This window comes from Crocodylus porosus, unplaced genomic scaffold (genome assembly GCF_001723895.1).
Source record: "Crocodylus porosus isolate Cpor-Errol unplaced genomic scaffold, CroPor_comp1, whole genome shotgun sequence".
In the NCBI taxonomy this organism is placed as follows: domain Eukaryota; kingdom Metazoa; phylum Chordata; order Crocodylia; family Crocodylidae; genus Crocodylus; species Crocodylus porosus.
In genome coordinates, this window is record NW_017728918.1 from 15,689,244 (window position 1) to 15,714,658 (window position 25,415).

The window sequence follows — 25,415 nt, forward strand, 5'->3', positions numbered from 1 at the left end:
CAAGGCCGAGTACAAGGGGAAAATGACGTCCCGGGATTTGCTTGAGGGGCAGAATCATCTCTATCCCAATCACCCTATACAAATCCATTGTCTAACTTAACACAAAAAATACACAGTCAGTCGTGCCACAACCACAAGGCAAACACCCTAACCTGCCACAGGTAAGGCAGGGGAACACTGATGGCCAATGTCCTGCTGTTGCAGAGGTTGTTAAAATACACCTGAGAGATCCAAGGAAGAGGGTCATGCCACCCTCTATAGAGGACAAAAGTGCCAATCTAATTATGGGGTAAAATGCCTTCCTCACCCCAAGTATGGCAGTCAGTCGAACCCTGAGTGAAGTGGCAAACTCTCTAGCCAGGAACCTCTAGCCACCAAGTCCCAGCAGGAATATTGACATACACCAGTCAAAATCTCTAGCCTTGGCTGCAGCAAGCACCCAGTGCTTCTGCAGAAGGTGAAACTCTCCCTCCCCTCCACCCCCATGAAACATGGAGCAATAGGTGGGGGGAAAAATTCCTTCCCAGCTCCATGTGGCAACTAGCAAAGCCAAAAAGCATGGGAAATACCCATAGTGGAGCATGGACATAACTACTTCTAGATCATCCCTGACCAATGCATGTCCAGCTTCTTGAACACCTCCAATAATGTCGAGTCCACAACTTCCCTAATTAGTCTGTTCCACTGCCTCGCTGCTGTAACAGTGAAGAAGTTTCTCCTGATATCTAATTTAAACCTACTTTGCTGCAACTTCAAGCTAGTGCTCTACATCCTGCTCTCTGCAGCAAGAGAGAAAAAGTGTTCTTCTTTATGGCAGCCATTCAGACATTTGAAGACTGTTTTCATGTTTCCACTTAAGCACCTTTTCCACAAGCTGAAAATGCCTGTTTCCTTTGCTCTTTCCCCATATATGACTTGCTTTCCATACCATGTATCATTTTTGTCACAGGTCTCTGGAACCCTCTCTAACTTCCCAGTGCCTTTTTAAAAATGTGGAGCCCAAAATTGTACATGATATTCTAGATGAGGCCTAATCAGTGCTTAGTAGAGAGACGCCATCACATCCCGAGTCTGGCACTGGCTGCTTCTATTGTTGCATCCCAAAACTGTATTCACCTTTTGTGCAATTCATCATACTGTTGACTTGCATTGAATCTGTGATCTACCAAGAGACCTTCATCCTTTTCAATAATGCTGCCATCCAGCCAGTGTCACCCATTCCGTATTTGTATTTTTTAATAATCTTCCCAACGCGTAGCACTTTGCATTTGTCAGCATTGAGCTTTATCATGTTAGCTCTAGCTCAGCCTTCCAATACATAATGATCCTTCTGAATTGCGCTCCTGTCCTCCAATATGTTTGCAGTTCTTCCCCATTTTGTGTTGTAGGCAAATTTGCTCAAGGAGCTTTCAATTCCAGCGTCCAGATTATTAATAAACACCTTGAACTGTGCTGGGCCCAGGAGAGAGCCCTGTGGGACTCCATTTGAAGTCTCCTGCCGTTCTGATATGGAACCATTTGCTTGTGGCTATCGAGCCAGTTGTCTGTCCACTGTACCGTAGTTTTATCTAAACTGCATTTCTCCCAATTTGTTTGTAAGAAGGTCATGTGGGACTTTGTCAAAGGCCTCGCTGAATTCTGGATACACTCTGTCCACAGCATTCCCTCCTTCCATCCAACTAGTTACTTTGTTGAAGAAGGAGATCAGATCTGTTTGGCATGATTTGTTCTTAGTAAATCTATGCTGGCTATTTGTGATCAGCCTTTCTTACTTCAGATACTTGCAAATGGATGTCCTTATGAAGTGCTCCAGTAACTTCCCAGGTATCGAAGTGAGGCTTAACCAATCTATATTTCCCCAGATCCTCATTTTTGCCTTTTTTAAAAACGGATTCCACTACACTGGCCCTTTTACAGTCCTCAGGTAACCCCCTCCCCACCCAGTCCCCATGACTTTGTAAATATTATTGCCAAGGGCATGGGCAACTGGTGCTGCCTTAGTCGAGGTGGGCACATGCCCCCCTGCGACCAGTCCCGCCGACTGGGGGGGGTCCCCCGACAGCCACCCCACAGCCAATGTCACTGCCTAGGGGAAGGGTCGCAAATCCCACGACGGCCAATTGCTGCAGCTAATCACTGCAGCTGCTTCCAGGAGTGGCAATAGCGATCGGCCAGCGCTTGTGGAGGGGCACTGGTGCTCCTGCCTGCCCCTCCCCTCCACCCATCGCCTAAGTGGTGAGTGCAGCCGATCAGGGGGCGCACAACTGCTCTCAAGGGGTGCACATGCACCCCCATGCATCCCCTACTCATCGCCACTGGCCAAGGGCTCTGAGATCTCCTCTGCCAGTTCCTTCAGTACCCTAAGATAAAGTTCATTAGGCCCTGCTGACTTGAATTTATTCAGACCCATCAAAAGCTTTATGTTTCTTTTTTATTCCTCAGCTTGTCCACTTTCTTATCCAAATAATACTTTTTAGGATAAAGCCTTCTTGCATTTTAATTTTTCTGTGAAGACTGTGGCAATGTAGGTGTTGAGTAGCTTTGTCTTTTCATCTTCTGTTAAGAATTCACCCACAGCTTCCTTGGTCTTTCTTTTTTGGCCAACATATTGATAGGACCTCTTTTTCTTGCCAGGTACAGCTCATTTTTTCCCTTTGACTTCCTGATTTTGTCCCTTGGGGTTCTTTTTATTTTCAGGTATGCCTCCTTGGAGACCTACCTATCTTTCTATTGCCTGTACACTTCCCTTTTGTGTTTGAAGCATCCTAGAACTCCTCATCCAGCCACATTGGTCTCTTGCCATTCTTCTTGTACTTCCATTGTCTTATAACAGTTTCTTGTTGGATTTCTAATTCCCTTTAGAAACTTTCAGGCCTCCTGGGCGCCTTTATCCCAAGGGCCTTGTCGCATTATGCTTAATATGCCTTTTATTTAGATCCAGTTAAGCATTACTACACATTACGAAGTTTTCTGAGCAGCTGCATGGTAATGCTTACTAAAGTCTAAGTGAATCACGTCTTAGGCACCAGAACCATTGAAAACTCTGGTATGCTGTAGGGGCCGGGACTGACAAAGAGCTGATGGTTGGTCCCAGCCTACCCGCTGAGCCAGTCTTGAACCTGTTCCTGTGTGGTGAGAGGGCCGGGTGACCAACAAAGAGTCAATCCCAGCCTCCCCTACCACACTGGAGTTTAGAATCGGCTCCAGCATGGTGCCGGGGTTGTGACCTCCATGAAGCAGCGAGACATTAGCTCAGCATGTGTTGGGTAATACAATCTGGAGCTATTCCTTACTAGAAAAGTTCTGCCTTTTTTACAGTATGATGGCACTTAACACACATTTTACTGTTTGAATGCTGGGACATTAGTGTTTTGAGCGCAGTTAACACATGCTAAATGTAACACGTGACAAGGTCCTCAATCTGTCTTCCCATGATACCATGTCTATTAACTCCTTGAGTTGTCAAAGTCTGCCTTTTTGAAATCTAGCAACATAGTTCTGCTTCCCCTGTCTCAGGATCATAAATTGTTATATTGTAACTCCTTCTTCCCAAATTGCCCTTCACCTTTACAACCTTGACCAATTTTTCCCTTTTGGTTAGGGCAAGATCCAAGATAGATGATCCCTAGGTTGTGTCCTCAACCTTCTGGACCAGAAAGCTGTCTTCCACATGAGCTAGAACTTGCTCAACATTTTACCTTTGGCTATACTGCTTTTCCAGCAGATGTCTGGAAAACTGAACTCTCCCATCAATACCATTTTGGATACTTTTGGCATCTTCCTGAAGAGTGTCGCATCCACTTGTTCTTCCTGATATGGTGGCTGATAACTAGGGACCTACCTAATTCACAGGGCTGCACCCTGATTTGAAGGGGAGAACACAGGCACAGGCAGCCATTTTGTGGGCGGAGCATGGCAGCCCTCCCCCCAACACACACACACACACCTCTAGCCAAGGTGCTTCAGTGGTCCCATGCCTTGCCAGCGATTTGGCTTTGAGGGCTGCCTGTGATGTAGCCCTGTCCCTCACCGATGATTGGCTGCCAGAGCTGTTCATCATGTAGCCCTGCCTCTCACTGCTGATTGTGGAGAGGGGCATGGGAACATGGCAGGCAGCTCTCACAGCCAATCAGAGGTGGCGGGAGGCAGCCGTTTTGTCCACAGCCCTTCGAGCAGGCAGCCTCCACTTCCCTGCCCCACTAGCACGCTGCAACAGCACGCTGAGGACTGCCAGCTCCCTCTAAGGAGCCAGCATTTTCTTTTCCATAAGCTTCCCCCACCCCATGGATTTTGCAGGCATTGCCCAGATTTCGCAAGATCTGTGAAATCATGAATATGGTAGGTCCCCACCTATAATAAATTGCCATTATATCAGTGCTGTATCTTTCACTTTTTATCTTTACCCAAATACCTTCTGATCTGCTACCTTCTTCCTCCTGAACCAGGAAACAAGTGCATGCATTTTGCTAAATACAAGGCGGCACCACTACCCTTTCTCCCAACCCTGTCCTTCCAAAACAGAGTGTAGCCCTCAATGGTGAGGTTCTGCCAGTAAGAGCTGTCCCACCAGGTTTCTATGATACTAGTTAAGTCATCGCTCTTGTCACAGGCTATGACTTCCAGCTCATCCTGTTTGTCTCCCATACTTCTTGCATTTGTATGCATACATCAGACATATTTTGCATTCTGACCTACTTGTTTTCCTTTTGCATCACTTGTTGCTGTCCTGTGGCTCTCTAGCCCTTTCCCGGAGTTGAGCTGCTTCTTCAAGTCTTTCCACCTCTGACTTATTTGCTCTCTTCCTGGAGGGTTTTGTTCACCGTCCCACATGGAACCTAGTTTAAAGCCCACCTCACTGGGTTGACCAGACAACACCCAAAGATGCTCTTTCCCATTCTGATTAGATGGATCCCATCTTTTGATAGCAGTCCTTCTTCTCAGAACATCTGCCCGTTGTCGAAGAACCCAAAGCCTTCATGTCAACACCACTGTCTCAGCCATGCATTTACTTCCATAAGTCAGTGGTCCCAGCCTGGGCCCCTGCCTTCCACTAGGAGAAATGAGGAAAACACCCTTTGTGCTCCAAGCTCCTTAATCCTCCTGCCAAGAGCCTTGTAGTTTCCTCATATCTGCTTATCATCATTCCTAGAAATATCACTGGTACATACATGAGCAAGCAGGAAAGAGTGGTGGTTTGAGGAGTGGATGGGCTTTGGAAGTATTTCTGTACATCCTGAATATGGGCTTCAGACAGCACACCTCCCAGGACCCCAAATCCAGACAGCCATTTGATGCATCTGTCCCCAGCAGAAGGGAGTCTCCAGTCAGCACCACTTTTCTCTTCCTTCTTGATGCCGTGGTCTTGGAGCCCCCATCCCTGGGGCTCTGAATTTCCTGCTCTCTAGACTGCTGGTTCCTCTGCTTCTTGCCTTCTGATGTCCTCACCTCTGCCTTTTCCTCAGCTGTTTCACCACAGAGTGCTTGAATGTGGTTGCTGCCTTCAGTCTGTTCCTCTTGAATTCTGGGGACCCTTCTTATAGTGGTCACACGCTGCCACTTCTCTTTTTTCCCTTTAGTCTTCCCAGCGCCAGTCTCTTATGACTCCTAACCAAGAATTCTTCATTTTCCTTGATAGCATGTGGTGTGGATTCCTGTGCTTCCAACCCTTGAATCTTTTCCTTCAAGAGACACCAGCTTACATTTAGTACAAAGGAAATGTTCTTGACCGTCTGGGAGGAACACAAGCATGGCACATCCCATACTTGCATTTTAATATTTTAGTAAGTGTCATCAGTGTTGGACTTATACTTGCACATTTTCAAAATTGTTGGACCTCGCTGTGTGTAAGACAAAAAACCTCTCACACCCAAATTTGAAACCCAGAAGTTTGAGAATTTGGGATGCCAAGGTGAGGTTTATAAAATGATTTCCTAGGAAAGAAGAGAGAGGAGGGATGTCTCTTGATTATTTCCTTAGCCTGGAATTTGGGTGGCTTGGATTTAAGTCCTTGCTCTGCCATAGGCTTTCTGTGTGACTTCAGATGATTTGACATTAAGGGTCAAATCCAGGAAAGGACTTGGGAAGAATTTAGGCACCAGACTCCAAAATTGCAATTGAGACAACCCTCAGAAGTGCCTAAACCCACTGGAACCCTACAATAAAGAATTGAAATTACCCAGCATCTAAAGTCCTGCTTCTGTATATCCCAGGATTACCCTCATTTTGACAAGACCGAGCAGTGCAGCTCTTAGTTCATGTCTGCCCCTGATTCCTAGGAGCTAAATCCTAGGAATGTAATCCTCCTTACATGGCTAATGATACAAACATAGCCACATACCTGCAGGTTTTGGCACATACACATTTTCAACACAGAGGAGAAGAGAATTACTCTGCATGTGTACCTGCCATAGGGAGCAGCACTGGGCAGCTAAGAGAGGCAGATATGCGGGACCAGGAGGAAGAGAACATGTAAAGGAGAGCGTGGGTCAGTGAAATGAATGCTGCCCTAGCATTCATCCTAGTAGTGGACTGTTTTTTTTTAGCCTGAGCCCCTGCTCCCAATAGGGCAACAACTGTTCTCCATCCATTTATTTGATGAATATTAGATGCACAGTAGAGTGGACAAGCTTCAAAAAGGGGGCTGGGAAAGGATCTGGCCAGTGCCTGCCTGGTGGTTACAGCACTGTGTTGGGAAGCAGGGCTAAACCCTCACTTGGTGATGGGGACCTAGAACCTGGGCCTCTTCCTTCCTAGGACATTGATGTAGCCATCAGACTAGGGGTGGCCAGAGTTATCCTGGGAGCCACATTCGATCCTCCACCAAAGCCAGAGAGCGCGGGGCAGGGGGTGCTGAGCCACCCAGAGTGGAAGTGAGCACACCACCACCACCATCACCTGCATTGCCCTGGCTTTCCCCAGAGTAAGCAGTGTGACTGCAGCCCCAGCAGCCCGGTGTCCCCCAGAGCCACCTCGGGGAGAAGTGGGTGGGCCCCCAAAAGCCACAAGTACCGTGCTGGGGAGCCGTGGTTTGGCCACTGTGGCACTGGGCTAACATATGAGAAAGTCCGTCTCCCCTGTCTAACACCTGCTAGTCATGGGTTTTGCCTGATTAAATGTCTGGACATTTTGCACAGGCGTACTTACATCCCTAGGCGTACTGAGGAGGCTAGGACGGGCAATGCTCAATCACAAACTATACGTAAGCGCCAAGAGCTGCAGTTGTGCAGCTGTGTACATACCATTTAGGCTCCAAAAGTGAGATAGGATTTAGCCTCAAGTGTTCCTCTGCCAATGCCTCCTGTCAGGTTTAGTAGATGTTCTCCAAGCGCCCCAAGAGACACCGACAGGATTAGGCTGCGTACAGGATTCAAGGGTTTTTGCCATTTTCAAAGCTAGCTGTAAGTGAAGGTGATACTGCCTCTGTTCACTACAGTCCCCTGGAGATCAGAGCAGTTTCCCGGGATGTGATGTCAGCTTAACTGGGCATTTGCTATTAGATTGAGTCATTGGGAAACTATTTCTTGACAAAAGGAGCAAACACTAACCAGATACTGGTAAGAAGGTTACAGCCTCTCGTTGTGGGAGAGTGGTATAATGGAGCTTATGATTTTAATAATGATGATTTACTAAGATGTATCATGATTCCCAGTTTTGCTTTCCCCTTACCTCCACCTCCACCACCACCTTTTTCAAATGAATGTTTTATCTCTGCTTTGATTTGTAGCTGATATTTTATTACGGGACTGCAGATGGCTGGTGTCCACAACAGTATTACGAGGAGATCAAGATGGATTTCCCCGACGGGGATATTCGGCTCTGCGAGAGAGGCTTCCGGCACGCTTTCGTCCTAGATGCCAGCAAAGAGATGGCTGCCATGATTACACACTGGCTACAAGATGACCTGACCAAACTATAAACATTGCTTCAGCGAATAACCACACAAAAGATGTAACTATTTTGTGAATGTGTAATTTCTTTGTGAAAGAGTCTGTCCCTAACTACTCCATTTGTTACAGGTTATGGCTTGTTTTCTACTGACATGTTTTGGAGAAGGTAAAATGTGACAACTGGCTGGTCTAAAAAATAGTGTCAGGCTTATGATATTGGGCTCCCAGGCTGTGGCTTCAGGGCTTTGTAAAGGGCGGAGTACTCAGCTGACACAAGTGTATGCAAAATCGGTATTAGCGTCAATGGGGCCATGTTTATGCCACTTCCCTCGCGGGCCATGTCTCCTTCTCTGTTGTTCATACCTAGCAGTTAGGCAGTGCAAAGTCTTGCAGCATCCTTTTGCCACCACAAGTGAGACAGTGTAGACGTGGCCTACAGTAGTGGTTTTGAACCTTTTTAGACTCAAGACCCCTTCCATAACTTTTCAAAAATGTAGTGGCACCTATTTCTTGCAGTACTTACTTTCTTATACCCCACTGCAGCCGAGAGTCTGGGGAGGGGTGCCCCATGCTTAGAGCTGACAGGGCCTGCTAAGCATTGCAGGTGCAGAGGTCAGTGCCAAGTCAGGGCAGCAGAGATAAGAGCCTGTTGTGCCCTGCTCTTTACACCATCTGCCCCCTCTCTGCCCCTGCTCTGTATTTGAGGGAATGAGCACACCCCTTGCCACCAAAGCTGCTTCTCTGGGGACTTGAATGTCAGTGACCAGAGCCAGCGTTCTCCACAGCCCCTCTCTCCAGCTCCAGAAGCATGGGAGGAGCAGCAAAATGAGTCAGTCTGAAAAAGAGCAGTCCTGTATCCACCCATCTGTGGCCGAGCCCACCTCTTCAAACACAGGTGTGTGGCCAGGGAGTAGGGACTGCACTTTTCCCCTACTCCTCCCGTGGTCCTGGAGCTGGTAGGAGAGGCTCTGGGAAATGGTGCTGGGACCCCAGGGTGTGCAGGGTGCCCAGCACATGGAGGTGCCAGCACTTATCTCCTCTCACAGGGGCTGGGTGCTGCAGGACCCTTCAAAGGATCTTCTAGACCCCAAGGGTGCTATCGAACCCCAGTAGAGAATCACTGGCCCACAGCTTCTGTCAGGATACATCTGGTATGCATAACGAGATACAGATTCAAAAAAATAACAGGGAGCATAAAGACCTGAGCACAAGAGTATGTCTCAAGTTAATAACTAACTATATTTATCCACTTGTGTAAGCTGCTTGCTCTCAACAATACCACGACCCTACTGAAGTCAGCAGGAATTTCAGGTGTTCAACCACTTTGAAAAACCAAGCCGCATGTATTATGTGCCTAAATGTGAAGCCAGATCCATAACTCCAGGGGCTTGTTTAAGACTTTTGTCCCAAAGGCCCAAGTTACACAAATTCACAGTCAGAAAAGGGCCAGTGTTTCTGTCACAGTTGCTGTGCCTGATGAACCCCCACAGAATATTTTAGGACCACGTTCTCAGCTGCCATCAATAAGCTGAGCTTCATCAAAGTCTTTGACTGACCAAAGCTCTGGTCCTTGCTCTTGTTCATTCCTAAGGATACTCTCTTTCTTCAATATGCATGACCTTTCTCCTTTTATTTTAATTCAATATAGACTGTAAACAGAAAATACAGAAAGAAACCTCCAAATATTTGTGATGAAACAGAATTGTGACTTAAAGCTGAGATTTAAGCCAATGTAAGCACTGGGAGCAGAAATTACCAGAAGAGACAGGTGGAATCAGGAAAGACTTCATATTAGTGAGACTCTGAAATAGTATCCTGAAAGAAAAGGTATAAAACCAGTGGCAGAAGGCATTTTTACGAAGACATAGCACTACATGAATGATACAAGACGTTTGCTCTTATGGCAAAGAGATGGGTTACATGACTTGCCAGGTCTTTTCCATCTCTAACTTGTATGATTCATTAAGATGGTAAATAAGTCACTACAGAGAAGGATACTGGGGAAGGTACTCTATGATTTGGGAAGACAGAATGGAAGAGGTTTCTTGTTTTTCCCCCTTTGTATGAGTACACAAAGACACTTCTCACCATTTCTGGTTCCCCATAACCTCAGCATGCTGTTTCTAGATACTTTTGGACTTGCCTTCAGAGCTGCAGATGTACAGTAGGTTTAAATGACCTTTTCCTGCAACACTAGCAGCTTAGCTGTTGCAACGGACAAACGCATTTTCAGATGATACCAGCATCTAGTGAAACAGAAGATGATGCTCGAGTGGATGTTTTAAGAAGTCAGTATCAGCAGTGTGCAGATTATCAGCATAAGCTGAATATATTTGAAGCCATTTTTCCAAACTGTCCTATGATTTTAACTCACGCTTACAACAACCTCAGAGGCTGCCTTCCCCCTGCACAACTGTAATCACAAGAATTTCTTTTGTTGCCTAATTCGGGCAAGGAAACAAAAATTTGCAATACCGGTTTTGAACTCCAAAGCCATCTCTGTTCAAACAGCCCCCGGGTGATGCGCAGTTTTTTTTGGATATTCTTTTTACTGAAGGAGTTGACCCCATTTGCTCGCATGGGCATGTATGGTCCATGATGTATGTGTGTTTGAAACACAGCAGATGGTTCAAATGGTTGTTGTGTACTTACTCATTGATATGGCTGAATAAATGTTTTTTGAAGTATATGGGGTCAAATGATCAGTCTAAAAATTCAGCTCTTCTAGATGGGCCTTCAAGAGATGGGACACATTTGTACTGACTGGAGAATACAAGCTACAGTTAGGTCTGGGTACTGAAAGCCAATGGTAAACTCTTATTATAGAATCATAGAATCAATGAGTGGGAAGGGACCTAGACAGATCATTGAGTCCGACCCCCTGCCATGGGCAGGAAGGAGCACTGGGGGTGGGAGGGGTCGTAAGACCCCAGCCAGGTGCCTATCCAGTCTCCTCTTGAAGATCTCCAGGGAAGGTGAGAGCACCACCTCTCTGGGAAGGTGTATGAGTCATAGACATTATATGGGGAACTTACTTAATACATGGTCTCAGTCTGTGTATTCCTTTCTACATTTGTTTTCCCATGCCCTGTTTCTATTTCCCGTGCCCGTAATCTATTTCGGTACATTCCTCTGATTGCCATAAGACATAACCTGAGGGCAGAATTGGTTAAGAACAGTCAGATTTGCTTCTTGCTATTCCCTTATGCCTTTATTAGATGTTTTTCCTGTGACGTTAATGAGAACGTTGTGACACAATTAATCCCTTCCTCGTAGGAGCCGGTACCCCTTGGCTGAGATCTGAACGGTCCCCATTGCGCTCAGCACTTAAAGGCCTGGGCCTGGGTTTCAGAAGTTCTGTGAAAGGCCATGAGAACTGCAGGCCTCCAACAGCACTGAAAGCAAACTGATTGAGCTTTGCTGAGGGATTTGGCCAGCAATGTGAGGAACACTGTTCTTGTCATACAGGTGACTTTCCGGTGCCTCTGCTGACAGCAGAGGACCTTGCAGGGAGAAAATCCAACTCTTCTGGTGCTAAGGGGCTAACAAGGATCTGAGTCAAAAAAAAGTCTGAGAAGCATGCATGGGCCAAACGTGATGCTTCCTTTAAGTAGGCAGAAAAATCCTTATTTTTCAATATGACTGGGAGTCCCTCCGCAAATGAATTTGTGTTGTTACAACCTGATCTACTCAAGCACTTGTATACGTGTGTACTTTAAGCGTCTGAGTATTTCTATTCACTTCAATGGCACTTCTGCTCATGCTTGGGTCAATGTGTTTTAAGAAAGTGAACAAATACTATAAGAGAAATAAAAACATTTATTGAAAAATGGCCTTTGTTCCTTCAGTTTGCCAACAGTTATTTTGCTTTAATTATCGTGCTTTATAACCTGGTAGGTGCAAAATATTCAAAAATATCTACAGGGCTTTAGAGTCTAGGGCCAAACTTTCCAAAGGGGTGAAAGACTCTTCAAAGCCTTGGTCTCAGAAAGTTGGTAAGATTTTAGTTCCCAAATCATGTGGTCATTTAGGAAAGTTTTGATTGTTGTCTGTTTAGGGAGAATAATAAGTGCTCCCCACATCTTAATTGAATTAATCCTATGCTACCAATACCCACCCTTTTCATGAGTTGCCAGGTGTGTGGATCAGGGAGAAGTTTGTCTTATGTATGCAGTGGTTATGGCAGAGATTTATATGGGGACCTAGAGCAAACAGGAATTTCTTAAGCCATGGAAAGCCAGATAAACCCATGCATGCACATGTGCAACAGATAAACTGTTCCCAGCAATGGATCGTATTTACCTATGTAATTCTGCAGGAAAGTATTTTCATCCTTTCTCACCCAGCCACAAGCTCTGGCTCACCTACGAACCAGCATTTTGAATGAGAAACAAAAGACACGTTTTGCTGTTAGCACAGTTGCTCAAAAAATTACTGGATTTGTGTAAACCTGCTCAACCCAAGAGACAAGTCGCTTTACTTTGTCTCCCAGGTCACGCTCAGACTCACAATCACAGTGAGTGTCTGAGTCCCTCTGCTCACAGCAAAACGTTCTCTTTTTTGGAGCTTAGACAAAGTAAGAATCCCGGGAGAGTTTGTGAGTGACCAGGCACCATTAAGCAGTGTAATATTGCTGGAGCGACTGATGGGATTTTAGTAAAAGCAAGAGCTGTAACAGAAATAATGTAAACCAGTTGCCAGAAGTGATTGTTGCTCTAGGCAGCATCATGTGGAAGTTATGAAACAGGACAACGCACATGCACAAATGGGACAGGGGTGGGAAAAGCCACTGCCGCCGTCTTGAAAAAAACATAATTAGAGACTATTTTCAAGTGTTCCAGCTGATGATAAGTGGCCCTATTTTTTCCATTTCTCACATGTTGCACGAAAGTACTTGTGGGACAGTTAATTGTGCTGTGGTTTCCTAACGACTTGCAGAAGTTAATACATATAGGCTGTTGTTTAAAATACATGACTAGCGCCTCTCTCAAAATTTAGTTTGTCAGTCGGATTGTTGATGGAAAGCTCTTTGTTTTCCTTTTTGAATGTAATTGTCACTTGGGGAATGTCCTTTATTTGTCCTGTTCACCGAGATCCCAGTTGCCTCCCCTTCAAGCCCCAAAGCTCTCCAACCCCACTTACATGTCCCAATCCTTGCAAAAATCCTTTGGTATGCAGACTACGTGGGGTGGAATAGCGCTCACTCTCCTTTCCGCCAATAGAAATCTTTAAAAATTTGCCAGTGCTGCAGTTGCACCAATTAAACTTGGTCAGAGTAGGAACAGTGTTTACAGCCTGGCCTTAATTTGAGCTTTGTTGCATAAATGTTAATTCCATCTATTGTTTTTCACATGGGAATCTTGAGAGCCGGCTCTTGCCACTCATAAGGATCTAGGAAAGCAGGTGGACTCCACACACAAGAGGAGACTGCACCTTTAAAGTTTCATATGAAGATATTGGTTTAACACAAAATAATATCCTTTTAAAAACTATCTACATGAACTGTGTTTACTGGAATCCAATACAAGATTTTTCCCCTTATTTAACATGGGGGGAGTGGGACCTCATCTTGGAGTCAAGTACAAGGCAGCAGGGGGGCAGGGGAAGACAGGTAGCTGCTGCAGCTCCAGCCCTGGCACTGACCCAAGGTAAGGGTTGGAGCCACAGATACTGCCTGCTCCCCATCCCGCTGCTTTTGCCTCCCACTCTCCCAGCGCTTAACCTTGCTCCAGCAGGCTGCAGCCCAGGGCAGGAAGCACATTTGCTCTGGTCCCAGCCCAGCCTGGTAACAGCTGTTGTGACAGCAGCAGCTCTGGTCACACCCCGCTGGGACTGGAGGGGGTTAGACTCAAGGCACCCCTTGCAAAATGCCAGCTCTTCGTTTTCACTTGTTTCTTGACTACAGGAAAAATAATAAAGCAATTCTTCTGTTGCACAGAATCTGAAAAGACCACAACAGATGAGAGTGTTGTAACCCATTGAATTCCTATTTGAAATCTCTAGGTTTATCTTGTGAATCTTGTTTGCACACCTAACAGTGCTAACTTTGTGAAGTACCCTGTGACACACTTGAAGGGACGTCAAGGCAACCTAGGGTGCCACAACCTCCTGGGTGAGAATCACTGCTCTAGACTAACTAAATTAGAGATGCATAGCATATGCTTTTGCTAGCAGAGGGCTTAGCAATAAAGGTTCTTTGTTTGTGAAAGCTTATGCTCTACATCTCCAATTTAGTTGGTCTATATAGTGCAAATCTACCCTGCCTTCTGCCTGACTTCAGACTCACATGGCTAAACACTGCTCACTCCTATATTCAAATCGTTCTCTCCATTTGATACACCGCTCCATGCATGTCCTTTCACAGCATCTGATGAAGTGAGCTCAAGCTTGTGCTATACATCTCTGTTTTAGTCTGTAGGGTGCAAATCTACCCTCCTTCTACAATGATAAACCATGTAGATGGGCCAGACACACATTCTTCCAATTTTTTTCCCTTTTCTGTTTCATTTGAAGATCAAAATTCTATCAGTATTTTCAAATTTAAAAAAATTACAACCAGTTCTGCCAAGCATACATCTTTGTGACATGGAAATTGCAGGCACTGCTTGGACAAGATAAATGAATCCAGCGCACAGCTCTACATTGTCTCTGTCACATTCCACTGTATCGCCTACACTTGGCCAAAAAGGGAAATCAGCCCTAATGAAATCAGCCCTCTTTGTACCCTTCTTACTTTTCCGGGGCAGGTGATAGCCATACTGGCCCAGTGCTGTGTCACTTAACTGTGAGTCAATGGGACTGTGTAAACCTGCACTAGTGATGGATGTTCAGAAACCCACATGCTCTGTTTTTCAGTCCAAAAAAATAAGCACATCTTTAAAAGAAATATGTTGGGGAAAAAAAGATATCAATAAAATATTTAATAAACTTATCTGTACAAAATATTAAAAAGGTTAATGGAGAGTATACAGGAATGCTTATTTAACAAATATATACTGCTATATAATATATTCAAGAAAATATAGATTGCTGTGTACAGTTCATTTACAATTCCATATGTACAATCTATTTAAACTTTAGAATACATACACACAATGCATTTACACCATCACTTACAGAGCTGTCTTCTTTAGAAACATTTCACACAGTCAGACCTGGACAAGCTGAACAAAATAAATGTATAGTTTAGAGGTACAGACAAAGACAGGAGGTAAGTTCTTGTTTTAAGAAATGGGTTATATGGGTTAAACTGGAACAATGAACCTTTGTTGATTTTTTTTTTTTTGGTCTTTTCCTTTCTAAAACATATAAATAAAACCATGGCTAATCAGCAGAGATTCTCATATTGCTGAAGGAACTCCAAATAGTTGTTCAGTCTTTGAAGGAAGCAAGTATAAGAATAGTAAGTTCAGTAATGTAGCAGGCTGGACGAACAAATTGTATTGGGATCATTAGAAATACAGACCATAGAAACCAATGTGTTCTGCAGAAAGATGCATCACGTTCTTATTAACAAATAACCCCCTTTTGAATTTCAAAATTTCAGCATCTGTGTCTTGACTCTCTAGTTAGCCATCTAAGCAAAAGGGACTGATTTGCAAAGGCACTGAGCCTTCACAGCTTTGACCAAAGAGAATAGGACTTCTGGATGCTCAACACTTCTAAAAATCACATCAATCACATAGGTGCCATAAAAGTCCAAGTGGTACTACTTGACTTGCAGTAAAATACCAAAATGGTGTGAATTCTAACCAAATCTCATTGTATATGTGCCAGTGTGCAAGTGATATCCATATTTCAGATCAATGTGTTCATGTTAAGTCCGCTGCAGTTGACTGAATCACCCATGGAAATCAACTTTCCAAAATAAAACTTGCCACCCACAAACCTGCACAGAAATAAGAAATTTGGTTCTAGTGAAATCAATCCAGTTAAATTAGGACTAGGATGGGATCAAACTGGCCATACATGTCATCTTGAAAATGTTGGACTTAAAACCTCGATGTGGCTTTGCCATCATATTGAGTAATTTTCATCCACACTCTGATCCTGATCATTCTTACATAGGTGTAAATCAGAGGCTTTGCTACTGAAGGGATTGACGTTGCTCCAGAATAAAGTGGCGTAAGATCAGAACCAAGCTCTTTGCCTGACTCAGCAAAGCATTTCAGCATGTGTTGAATATTAAGTCTGTGCTCCCCATCTTGGAAACCTGGCCTGCCAAAAGACAAAAATGCCTAGGAACAGGTGATGGTGAAAGACAACGAACAAATTCAGGCTGCTGATTGTAACCTGCCATTCATTAAAGGTGTTACCAAGATCTTGGTTTAAAAGATTAAAAAAAAATCTATTAAAACTATCTAGATGTGTGACACTATTTCTATCTGGTCCTCACGTAAGTGTAATTACATACAGCAAGCCTGAATGAGATCTCCTTTGCATCAATGAAAGTCCGGCCTCGCTCCAAGAAAATAAAGTTACATTACTGTAAAACTAGAGTCAGTGTCAGCAAGGGGAAAATTAGACTCAGTATCTAGGAATAGTCTTTATAAGGCTGCAAATATACACTCAGAGATAGATATAAGGCTAGGGCCTTTTTAATGTCCAAAACCCTTACAGAAAAGGCAGGATGGCATACGTACAACATTGCTATTGCTGCCAAAGTATTTGGTAAGGCACAATATTATAAATAGGTATTGGAGACTGAATACAGATTGTCATAGAAGACATAAACCCACTCTCATGACGGTATAGAGTAACACACAGCCAGGCTGCCTGGTTGTCTACCAGTGATTTATTTGAAGAAAAGGAAGCCAGAGAAATCCTCCCTGTTACCTTTCAGTGGCTCTGCACAGTCAGTAACTCCCCATTTGTTTTTCCCTTATTCTCCATATACTTTTCCATAGTTTACATTATCATCTGCTAGAAATCCTATGTCACGTTCTACAGATTGTGGGTTTTTTGTGCATGGCTAGTCCCTCTACAAATAAATCATTGGGCAAACTCCTTGGCTACAATACAGCAATGTGGGCTCATTGATGCCAATGGAGATACATTGATTTATGCTAGCAGTGCATTTGGGCTACAGTGCTGAATTGTCATTTCATTGCTGATGATTTAAAAATGACCATGCCATGAGAATATTGACTAATTTGATCTCGCTGTCTTTTTGGGACTTGATCAAGTCAGCTGGAGTTTTCTCATTGACTTTTGTGGGCTGGGCAATCAGGCCCTTAAGGAGCTAAAGGAATTTTCAATATTATTAGTAGGAGCTATGGGGGACAACCCTGGATAATAGGATCATTTGAAAAGCAAAGGTCATGCCATACAATGTTCAGACTTTCCTTGCTTTCTCCCTTGTCAGACCTTTTTCTCAACACACACAGCTACATTGTCACTCTGGAAACAAAACAATAGGTCCTGTTACTTTAGTGCTAACTACAAGTATGACAGGAAGCCACCAGCTTTCCAGACTTAGCCAGGGCAGCTACCTACCCTTCCTTACTCTCCTTGCTATAAGTGTTTATGATGTGTGTGTCCAGTTGTATTTGGTCTTTTGTACATGAATATTAATGACATGAAGTGAAAAGCAGATTCCTTGCCTTTTCAACATTACAAAAAATATGGGAAATTAAAAACTTGCTTCTGCTGCTCTTGGAGTCAATATCCTTCTAGTCAGGAGAGGTAAATCTTAATTCATCACATCACTGCTTGGAGCTGACCCACCACTGCATTAGTCCAGATGTAGTGCCACTGAACACCATGCAAAGGTATAACAGAGTGGTAATGAAACTTGCTCATCTCTGATCACCTCCAAGATCTTAGTCCTAGAAAACACTTGGGCACATGTTAACTATACGTGAAACTATCAGTGGGACCATGCAGGTAAAGAGCATTTAGCACATGCTTACACATTTGCAGCACCTGGGACCAAAAGCAATGAATGGGAAAACTATAGCAGCTTTGTTTTGATAAGTAAAAGTCAACAAAACAGAAATTGTATAAGTAGCCAATGGTATTTAGGAATATGAGCAAGAGACATCATCAGCAGGAATCCTGGTTTTCTCTGATTTAAAAAAAATCCCCAATTTTTGGTTAAAAAGACCCCAAATCCACGTTTCTGTGATTTAAATAAAACACCACTAATATAGATAGATAGCTAGATAGACAGTGGTGTTTCATTTTAATCACGGAAACGTGGATTTGGGGCTACCAGGATCCCTGATCATCAGGGTGGTAGTGAAAATCCATATGGTACAGATCTACAAAGAACTGTCTATAATACTCAGCTGAAGATTGGCTTTTAGAAGCATAGCAGACAGAGAAATAGCTGAGGGATATGTTTTGAACCCAAAACCTGTTTGTTCCAACGTAAGCCAAAATAATCAATAAAATTATATCACTATAAAACTCCTGTAAAACCAGAAGCAGCCCCAACATAATTCTCCATCAGTGTCGTTGAGCAAGCTGGTGACTGCTCTTTTCCCTTCTACCCTTGTCTTGTCTGTCCTACATAAAAAGTTTTTAATACATTGTTGTGGTTACTTTAAGAGAATTAAGGAAAAAAAATCTACAAGAGAAAAAAAAAAGGCTGTAAACGTTCTGGAAAAAGTGCTTTTTGCCAGTAATCGGCTTGGACGTCATAATGATTAGCAAGTTACCTTTGGCACCAACCCCTTCTGCTCTCCACTCTCCCCACCCCGCTATTCCATACAACATACATACATTTGTACGCGACAGCACTCCTGAGATTTTAGGATGGGAAACAGCAACGCATTTACGCTCCTGCTTAAGATCCATTGGCTTCCAACCCACTTAGCATTAGGCACATGCTTCAACTTTTTCCTTAATGTGGGTGCTTCCCCGATGCAGAGCCTCAAGGCCTACAACTCAAATGGTAACAATTTGCAAGTTTCCTCTCGCCTTGGTGAGCTATTCCCATGCAAAGGAGAATGGAGCCAATAAACTGCAAATACACAGTTCTTTTCTCAAATGCTTAATATTTCTAGCTTAGCTGTAATTATATCCTGCAGATAAAAATGGTGCTGAAGGTCAAAAAAATCCTGCTGTAGAATATTCCCTTCATGGAAACTGTGGTTTTTTATTGGAAAGGTTATATAAATACTGGAGATTGAGAACCTATAATTATCCATTGAAATCACTCTAAATCTACTGAATTCACATTTGTTCATGTGCAAACTCTGGTACCCTATTTATACTGCTTGGATGTGCCCAAAGACTTAACTCTGGCAAGAGGTGGCTGATTAAAAAATACCCTTTTATTTAACTGTTTTTATGACATAAAATGTTATTGTTCTGGCTTTGAATTAAAGGGAGGTGAGAGAAGGAGTGGACAGGGCACTAGTCTGAGACCTGGGTTCATACCCTGATCTGCCACAGGCTTCCTTGTGACCCTGAACAAGTCTCTCTGTTTTTCCAGTGCCTCTAAAACCCACTTGTAAAAAGGCATTGTATTTCTTCCTTTCTCTATAAGGTGCTGTCAAGATAAATGCATTAAATATGGCAAGGCACTCAGATATTACAGGGATGGATGCTTCCTACCCCGCTGCTTTGCTTCATGCCTGTTGTTCCTCATTGTAGCTGTACAATACTGCATGAAAATCCTTGCTGCACAAACTGATAAAGTCCTTATTTCTCACCTCAGGCCTTGGGGAGGACTGAAGTGGTGTGTTGGCCCCATGTTAGCTCTCAGCCCGTGTGAATGTCCCCATGGAGTGTAGGACCAAGTTTTTCGTGTGCACCAAAAACTCCCTCCAGAGTTGCGAGGGCCTCAGGAACACAGGAGCTGCCCACACATGTAATTAATATTGTCAGATACTGCACAGGAAATATTGCTTGGGCTCTGGGACTTTTCCCCCTTATTTTCCAGAGTCCCCTGGTCTCATCCTAGCCATGGTATTTTCCAACTTTTTTGGAACGGCGTTGCAAAAAACTGCACAGAGACAATCATTGTCTGCAGACTGACCTAAGGAACCCAGCTTGCAAGCACTGGCTTCAAGAATAAGCCCCCCAACTCCAAGCTGAAAAACTGAGGAAAGGCCTGTATCACCAGCTGAGTTCTGCTGAGCAATGCTCCTTGCCACTAGAAGGTAGTAGTGGGCACACGTACAAAGAACTCCATCCCGGCTCTGCTTTATCTTACCATCTTCCATCCCTCCCAGGAATCATATCCTATATATCAGGTTATGCTAAAGATGAACTGAACCCCAGAGGTTTCACTTACACCAGCTTTGCACTGATTAACTGCAATGGAGTTTTTCTTGATTTGCGCTCGGTGCAAATACAATACCGCTTACACCTCCCCGCTGCAACAAAGATATCCTTGCTGAGAACGGGAATAGCTGCCCTGTTCAAAACAGGAGGCTGTGCGTCAGCTTGGGGTCTCAGTTACCCAGGCGTAAATCCAGAGTAACACCTTTAACTTCAAAGGAGTAGCGCAGGATTTACACTGCTATAACTAAAGGCCACATTTGTCCCAGTATTCACAAGGACTGACTCTCTGTTCTTGTTCTGCGCCTAGCACATGAGTGCTTTTGCAGACTGCATTTTAATGGACAGATAAAGCCCCAGCCTTCAACAATAAACAGGAGCGGGAAAAAAAAAAAAAGTTTCTTGTGGCCAAAACAGACTGAAAGCTCTTGTTCCTCCGCAGAAAGCGAAGGGGAATCGGATTCTTCCTGAAAAGCAACGCTACAGAAGATAAATGTGCCTTTGTTCCGCACGTCCTCTCTCCGTGATTGCTATTCTGATGAAATTCTCCTGACATTTTGCAGGCAATAAAAAGGGCAGAAGAGGTGCTTCTCTGACAGATGTGCAGCTCCAGTTCTCCCTGGCTAAAACCAAACATGCCTGTTTAGAGAGGCAATCAGAGATGCAACTTGGTGATTGGCTCAAATATGAACAAACAAGAGACGTCATCAGAGATCACAGTCACTAGTGGCCTCCCTCTCTGTTCCAGATGCCCACCCTCTTTTTTTGTCTTAATTTTGTGACCATGAAAGAGGCCAGACAGACCTCCAGCGTCTGTATCATGCTGGCCCTCCCCCTCCATCACTGAGGCCAGGCAGAGTACCGAATAGTGGCAGCAGCTCTACAGGCCATCGATCCACCGGCATGCCGGCGTGGGTCAATCTACCGCAGATTTCTCAGTAGCGCCCATCAGCGCGGTGGCTAACCTTGTTCGGAAGGAGCTTTCGCACTGATAGGTGAATTCGGTCTCCAGGGCCCTTTCTTGCCTAGGCACTTAGGCTGTCAGCAAGAATGTCAATTACTGTCACTCGTGTTAATGTCTTCTGTGATGTAGCCCCTCCGCCACTTAGTAATTGGTTAGAGGCCACCAGTCTGCCAAGGGCCATTAACAGCCCCCAGCTGGCAAGGACATTCAGCTCGGGATATGGTACGGCCCAGCTTTGAACCTCTGTCATGCAAAGGGTTTTATATGGAAAAATAAGTAAATGGGAGAAAAAGTGGTTAAGCAGCAAGAAAAGAAAGAAAAAAAACTATCCAGCAGCTTCAAAAAAAAAAAAGGGCTCGGTGACATTGTAAGAAAATGACATGATATTTCCAGAACAAATTGCTGCAGAGCAGTTCACGGCAGCCTCCTCACTTTTCATAGCCTCTCCTAACTTTTTTTCTTAATAACACTGAAACTTGAAACAAACCTGCGAAGTCTCCAGCTGACCTTTGCTGCAGCACTTGCCCCAGCTTAGCCTTGTGCAATGCCTGTCACCTGGCTAGCATTATTTACAAGCCTCTAACCACAGAGAGCTGGGATCAACAGGGAAGTCATAATACAAAAAAATTGAAATTAAAATTTAAAAAGCCCACTGGCAAGGAGTCAAGCCTTCCTTTTCGCTGCTAACCTCTGTGTCTCAGAATAATCCCAGGATAAGAATATGCCATACTTAGCACTTATTTACATTCGTTCCGCTATATGAAGCCAAATTTCCCTCTCTGTTGCACTGATATAAATCCAAAGTAGTCGGTGGGATTAAAGTTCATTTAGGACAGTGCAAAATTTCTTTCCTACCCTCTAGATTTCGAGGGCCTGATCCTCCGCTGGAGTATCGATGGAGCTATGCTAGGGAGGGATCTTGCTCAGCATCTATGTCATTATTATTAATGTAGTATGGTTTCTTCTCTGTAACTGTATTATCCTCTCCGGGGGTTTCTTACAATTCGAGTTGGATCTGAACCAAGCCCTCGGTCCAAATTTTGCTGAACTTTAAAATAGCTAGATCCCAGTCTCGGAGGTTACCCCTTCCCTCTACAACAGCACAATCAAATCCCCAGATCCAGGCACCTCTGAACTTTGGGAAAGTTTAGCTGCTTAGGCAAAGTTACAACATTAATTTAACTCCTGCGAAAGCAAAGGACCGTAGCTACCAGGCACTGATGCACATTTGGCAATATTTTAACTGATAGTAGAAAACACATGCTATTTGGTAAAGGATCTGCTAAATTACTGAAGAGAAAGTATGAGCAATTCAGGACTGAATATTAGCCTGTCTTATACAGCACCAGACCCAAGACACTCACTTCTGCCCTGAGAGCGATTCACACGCATTTCTGACTTCAAAGCATAAGTCCTACTGAGGTTGGCAGGCTGCCCAAATTACTCGGTCCGATTGGCATCGTACAGAGCGCCCCTGTTTAATTCCATATAGATGGACATTAGGTTGTGATGAGTCTCCTATGGATCGCTACGAGCAGAGCAACAGGCAAATTGTTCAGCTTTCAAGGTCGGAGTGCAAATGCTAGCAAATATTTTGCTCACGTGCTCTTTGAGTCTATGCGAATAACCCCTGGTCTGATTTTATCTGCCAATAAGCAATCATAAGGCATTTTGCTTGGGGGGGAAAAAAAAACTGAAAATGCTTGAAATGGCAGAGTTCTCTCTGAGGGTCTGCAGGGCCTATCCAGTCATTTAACTTCTTTCAAAAATGTTTTTAAAGATTTTAAGTCTTTGGGCCAGCTTCTGTGTTCTGCATATTAGAGCAAATTATTGACACAAGAGGAATTTTGCAGATTCATAGATTTAAAGCCAGAAGGAACCGTTATATTCATTTAGACTGACGAGAACACAGTCCCCCGAATACTATCTAGCAATTTCTCCATGTAGACAATGAATTCTGTCCGTGCAATAGCACACATTAGGAAACCAGCCAGCCTTGATTCAAATACTTCAAGTCATATAAAACCACAGAATCCATCAGCGAGTTGCTTCAATGGTTAACATTCCTCCGTGTTCAAAACCTGGGCTTTAATTCGGGTCTGATTTTACCTCACTTCAGCTTCCAAACATTGGGTCTGGATGTACCTACTTTTTACTCCTAAAAAGCCATCTACTTCCAAAAATCTCTTTCCCACTTACGACAGTGATGAAGTTCTTTCGTAACCTCCTTTTGAATAAACTAGTTTGAGACTCTCAGGTCTCTTAGCTCCTTTCTAAATCTTTCACAATTTTTCTATAATTTACAAAGTGCAACCAGAATTAAACTCCTTGAATTTCTCTTTAACGCAACGAATGAAGGGACAATGCCCTGGAAAATCAGAATGTGATTAAGGTCGATGGGAGTCTTGCATGCCTAAGTGCAGCAAGATGGGGCCTGAAATCTATTGCTCATTCCCTAACCCTTCGAGCAGGTTCTTAATAGGTAGTTAACATTCTTCAGCATCTCCTTGGCAATTCGTCATTTTTGTTCCTGACTATATGACAGCTAGCCAGGATATAATTGAGAATGAGTACTATAATTGCAAAAAGGTGCTTACTCTTCAGAGTAGCCCCTTTTCAATTCAAAGGACTGAGCAAGGCTTGCCCCACTGCAGGAAAATCATTTGCAAAGTTTCCTGGTTCAAAAACTGATCGCTGTAATTTTCGAAGAGCCTGAAAAAGCCTCCCAAGCCAGCATGTGTCGGATTCTTTTACAGTCATAACACGTCACGGTTTAAGTCCCGGCGAACCAGCACTGTTTGCTACAATAGGCCGGTAAGATGGCCGAGTAGGATTCACCTATCTCTTACATCAGTTTTACACCAGTTAAACTCCACCAACTTCTTTTTGACATGCGCTAAAATATCGGTAAGGCAGAGCAGAATAAGGCCCGCTGAGCACCGTATGACAGATGTTTGGAACTAAATCCAGCTGCCCGGCAACGGACAGCCGAACTTGGCCATGGTGTGTGCACGGCACTGGACAGGGGTTAAAATCATTTCAGCTCAGGAAAACAATAGCAAAATGTTCCCAGGGCGCTCTGATTTCATCCCATGGGAACTTTTACAGCCACGTTACAAACGCTTAAAAAACGGGGTTTAAAAACTCATGCCGATCACAAGCTGAACCCTGGTTTGCCTCCAAAACTAGACGGCTCCCGTCTATCCACCTTCCAGGCAACCGGCTGCAACTTCCCCGCTCCTCCACGGGGGAGAAATGGGATGTTCTTCCAACAGGGAAATGTCAATGGTTTCGCTTGAACAAGGACGGGGCCATTTCAAAGAGAGGGAGAGAGAGACTCGCTACCACAGCTGATTCTCCCCAGCTGACCTTCTAGACGGGGTGGGACGGGAAATGTTTGTATAGGTGTACTGAAGATTGTAATTCCTGGAAAAATTGCCGTGGAGGGCTTTTGTTTTGTTTTGTTTCCTTTGAAAGTGCCCGTTTGCAGGATCGTTTCAGGACAACGCTGAGGAGCAGATTTACCTAGGGAAGCAAATGTACAGACCGCTGCCTGTGGGGAAAGTGCGTGGCACCCAGCAATGATCCTGCACCTCCTGCTGCATCTCTCCCTCCAGCATCAGACCCTGCAGACAGAGGGTCTGAACGGCAAGCCCTGCCTGCTCGGATACAACGGACGGGGCCTCGCGAGGAAGGCTGCGACGCCTCTTCTTACCTTTGCTTTCAAAAGGCACGTGCCAGGAATACGCATAGACACGAGGCGGGGCTGGCGGAGACAGCGGACATTGCTACCTGCAGCCACAGGTCTCCACAACCATGTCCTCGTACTGCTTGTAAACCACATTGTTCCCGGAGTCGATGTAGAGGATGCTGATGGGGCTGAGTTTGGACGGCACGCAGCAGCTGGGGGGGGTCGACTCGGGGTCCATGGAGTTCATCAGGGTCTGGATGATGGCGTGGTTGGTGGGCTCCAGGTGCGACCTCAGGGGGAAATCGCAGAGGCCCTCGCAGTGATACGCCTCGTAGTCCAGCGGGGCGATGATCCAGTCGTCCCAGCCCAGCTCCTTGAAGTTGACGTGCAGGGGCTTCCTGCTGCAGCGCGTCTTGGCCTTCTTGCCTTGCCCCCTGCCCCCAGAGCGGGCGGCCAGCGCAGTCCGCCTCCGCCGCCCCCGCCTCCTGCGCTTGGGGGGGCTTTCCCTGCCCGGCCCCGAGCGCAGGGGGGTGCCCAGGGCTCGGACCTTGTCCCGCAGCTCCCTGAAGAGGCTCTCCCGCCGCTGGGCGCGGGAGAAAGCCACCAGCAGGGCTCTCTCGCCGGCCGCCTGCTGCCGCTTGCC

The 25,415-nt window shown here is 44.8% G+C and overlaps 2 protein-coding genes across 4 annotated transcripts in view; one reads left to right on the forward strand and one right to left on the reverse strand.

Moving 5' to 3' along the window:
- The window catches only part of LDAH (lipid droplet associated hydrolase), a 214,319-nt gene extending 204,187 nt beyond the window's left edge, over positions 1–10,132 (forward strand). For all 3 annotated transcript variants that reach the window (XM_019537343.1, XM_019537340.1, XM_019537341.1), the window contains one exon: positions 7,724–10,132. In XM_019537343.1, coding sequence (XP_019392888.1) covers positions 7,724–7,899 — 176 coding nt within the window. In that variant the 3' untranslated portion in view covers positions 7,900–10,132. The remainder of the gene's footprint in view (positions 1–7,723) is intronic.
- Positions 10,133–20,285: 10,153 nt separating this feature from the next.
- Positions 20,286–25,415, reverse strand: part of GDF7 (growth differentiation factor 7) — a 33,608-nt gene continuing 28,478 nt past the window's right edge. The window contains exon 2 of the mRNA XM_019538129.1: positions 20,286–25,409. Within this exon, the coding sequence (XP_019393674.1) occupies positions 24,870–25,409 (540 nt within the window). The 3' untranslated portion in view covers positions 20,286–24,869. The remainder of the gene's footprint in view (positions 25,410–25,415) is intronic.